Consider the following 3,399-nt stretch of genomic DNA (forward strand, 5'->3'; position numbering starts at 1 on the left):
TTGGGTAAAGGTCATCTATTCTAAGCTATCTAGGAGGGGGAAATTGTGCTGGAGATGGTGAGAATGAATGGAAGGAGGGCCGTGGAGATTGAAAAAAGGCATGGTTTGGTACTAGTTGTGAACTAGTAGCAGACTGGTTCTGAGAGGGAACAAATACACCTTGACTCATCATCCTATTTTCAATCTCCACACGTTCAACTTGAGCCTGTAATAAACGAAGGCGTAGCTGTCTTTCTTGTTGGTCAAGACTCTGATTAACTCTATTATGAGTTGCAATGTGGGCTGCTGGACTATGACTAGTTAGCAGCTAGTAGAGGGCTAGTTGGGAACCAGTTACCTTGAAGAGTTTTGCCGTGTACTTCCTCTTTGAGACCTACCCCTCCCTCTTGATTGAGTTCGCCGTGGCTGTGGTGAGCCAGATGATGAGACTCTTACTGACATTTCATCAGATTCAATAGTAAGTCTTGGATATTGAGTATCTCGTTGACCATCTGATGTAGTTGACTCTGAGAACTTGCGCCGGCGTTTCTTTTCTAGTACTGGTCAGTGACTAGTTATAAACCAGTAGACTATTACCATACTTGCCTTCCTGTAAGCTTTTCCTTGAATGCCGGGATGGAATAGAATCAGATTGATAGCTATGTTGAATACCAAGGTCCTGTCTTGCATTATATTGATCTATATCCCTTGCATCACAAATACGTGCACTATTGACTAGTTAGAAACTGTTCCTGAACTAGTCTATGACTGGTACTTACCATTGTGCGGCCTTTAATATTGAAAGCCAGGTTCCACCAAAGACATATATCTTATTATGTGATTGCTCACCTGCATTTGTATGCATTCTTGCATTGTCAAAAAAAGAAGAATCCATTGATGAGCAGGTTTTATTTAAACCTGCAGCAATTAATGGATCTGCTTTATGGCTTGCCCAATGCATAATAGCCTCATCTTCATATCCTAGCAACTAGTTAGTAACTGGCTCTCTACTAGTCAGTAACTACTTACCCTGTAAAAGCTGTATTATCTCATAATAATCCAGCTGTGTTTCACAGTTTAATAATGAGGCCATTGTTTGAAAAGCAGTTGTACCACGTTTCCTCTGTCCAATAGCCTTTTCAATACCTCGGAAAAAGTGAACACGGCAGGTGATCATAATATGTGGAATATGCCATCTTGCAGGTCTCCGTTCAGGATCAATACTAGAGAGATACTGACCAAGACCTGGTTACAGACTGGTTAGCAATCAGTTAGAAGCTAGTTGGAGACTAGTAAGCCCTACCTAACATCTGACCCTCATCCATATCTAATGTAATACTCTCAAATCCACTTCCATGTAAGTAATGAAAGCAAATGGGCTGATTAGTATGCTTTTCCATGAGTTCAAAGACCTTTTGAAATAGGTCTTCATATCCATCAGCATCCTGGCGATTTGTAAAGGCCCGACAAAGAGTCACAACTAGTTCAAGACTGGTCAGCAACTAGCATCCAACTAGTATAGATTGATCACCTTTTCCATGTAGTGGTAAAAATGCTGCAAAAACAATCTCATTCAAATCCTTCCGCCTAAGCCGTTTATAGTTCATATCAACTTCAAACATCTTAAGAGATTGTAATAGCTTAAACTGTGCTTGGTGAGCAAGGATAATAAGTGTATTCTCATTATCCTGAAAGGTGTGTTGAACATATTCCTAGTTAATAACTAGTGAGCAATGAGTAGGGAACTAGTAGGGGGCTAGAAATATTACCCTCAACTTTGGCTCTCTTTGACATTGAAATATCAAACCATTTACCTCTTGCCCTTTAGGGAAGAGAGCTATTTTTTCTTTGTCAATCAAAGACTTGATTCGATCTTGAGTAACAAGAGTGGCATGAAGACCAGAAAGGCTCTCAGCATTTCTTTCATTGCAATATTCAATGATCCGAGGGTTGCAGAGAAAGGAACCTAACTGGTTAGAGACTAGTTGTTGACTGGTTAGGGAGTAGTAGAATACCAGTTGTCATGTCAGGATCTTTTATATCCTGAATAATCCGTCGTAATTCTTCAAGAATATCAAGAGGTGTCTTGGTCGGAGGAGGTGGTGGGTGTGTATGGATTCCATGTGAAGTAAATAAAAAGTAAGGGCACTTCTGAATATCTTCTGGAATGATAATATTGAAAGCAACTTGACATTTTTCACTTATTAATTCACCATGTGGAAGACAGGAATCTGACTAGTTAGTAACTGGCTAGTGACTGATTGAATACCAGTTGGATATTGGTATACTCACTACATTCTGCCTTCCGACTTCCTGTACTTTCAATTGCTCCACATTGTGTAAGGTCTGGCTGGACTGCTTGATTGAAATATTGTCCAAGTAATACAAGATCAGTGTCAGTCCGGAAGCTAAGACTCTTGAAATAATGGTCTGGCTGTATATGAGCTTGCAATGGTTTCCGATGAATACAACAAATGTAAGGGTGGTAAATGCCTGCAATATTCTAATAACTGGTTATCTACTAGTCTAAGACTAGTTGTGTAGTAGTAGGAGACTAGACAATACATACTGGCTCTATAGACCAGCCAAAGACTGGTTTACATGTAGTATTTGGTACTCTACATGCTTTTTTCTGTTTGAAAAGCCGGTTTTCACCAATATAAATGCTAAAATTATATTAGTAAAAAGTTGGGAACTAGTTAGGGACTAGTACTTACCCTAATGCATTCCTTTTTCTCTCATCATCCCCTGCCATCTCAATGAGGCGCCGTACTTCCTGGATTCTACCCCAGGTCTCCTCTGTTACCTTTGTATGATGTAGGTTCTTGAGCTCAGAAGGTATATTTGAGCATAATTTAACACCTGAACAAGCATATCGATAGCGTTGCACATCAACACCTAGGTAGGGGCATGTAGCATGATTCTTGGTTCGAAACCGACCAGGATATTGAACCTATACTAGTTAGCAAACAGTGGTAGACAAGTAGTATACTAGTTATTTGTTCAATACATACCCCACGCATTATACCTCTATAATCCAAAGGCTTTTGTGGATTACATGGTATGATATATGTATATCCACTTACATGGGACTGAGGGTACTCTGGTAGAACAGTAGAGACCTCAACCACTTCAGTCATAAGAGGTCGGTTCCCATTTGAGAGGACATTTGGAACAAATGTCTTGTACTAGTTAGCTACCAGTACGTGACTAGTCCACAACTAGTATATGATTTCTTACCTCATTGATTTCGAAGACTTCCTGAGCATCAAATCCGTCATTTGAGAGCTGTACATTTGAGGATTCATCATCAGAGAACTGGACTTGGTTGATAAGGGGGGTAGAAGCAGCCATTCTGACTAGTTGACAACTAGTTGTAGTCCTGTGAAATTCGGAAAGAAATTAAAGATGATGGATTGT

At 40.0% G+C, this 3,399-nt stretch overlaps 1 protein-coding gene across 1 annotated transcript; it reads right to left on the reverse strand.

The window, feature by feature from the left end:
• Positions 1-550: 550 nt before the first annotated feature.
• ASPGLDRAFT_182657 (uncharacterized protein) lies at positions 551-3,125 on the reverse strand (the record flags this gene model as incomplete). The annotated part of the gene is made up of 11 exons (XM_022543035.1): positions 2,994-3,125; positions 2,697-2,809; positions 2,549-2,645; positions 2,272-2,482; positions 1,995-2,141; positions 1,749-1,945; positions 1,511-1,691; positions 1,283-1,459; positions 1,009-1,224; positions 759-960; positions 551-707 (listed from the first exon to the last, which is right to left on the reverse strand). Exons 1-11 carry the CDS (start codon positions 3,117-3,119, stop codon positions 551-553), a joined length of 1,824 nt encoding a protein of 607 aa, XP_022395129.1. The 5' UTR covers positions 3,120-3,125.
• Between the last annotated feature and the right edge of the window lie 274 nt (positions 3,126-3,399).

The sequence above is a fragment of the Aspergillus glaucus genome (genome assembly GCF_001890805.1).
Source record: "Aspergillus glaucus CBS 516.65 unplaced genomic scaffold ASPGLscaffold_55, whole genome shotgun sequence".
NCBI lineage: Eukaryota > Fungi > Ascomycota > Eurotiomycetes > Eurotiales > Aspergillaceae > Aspergillus > Aspergillus glaucus.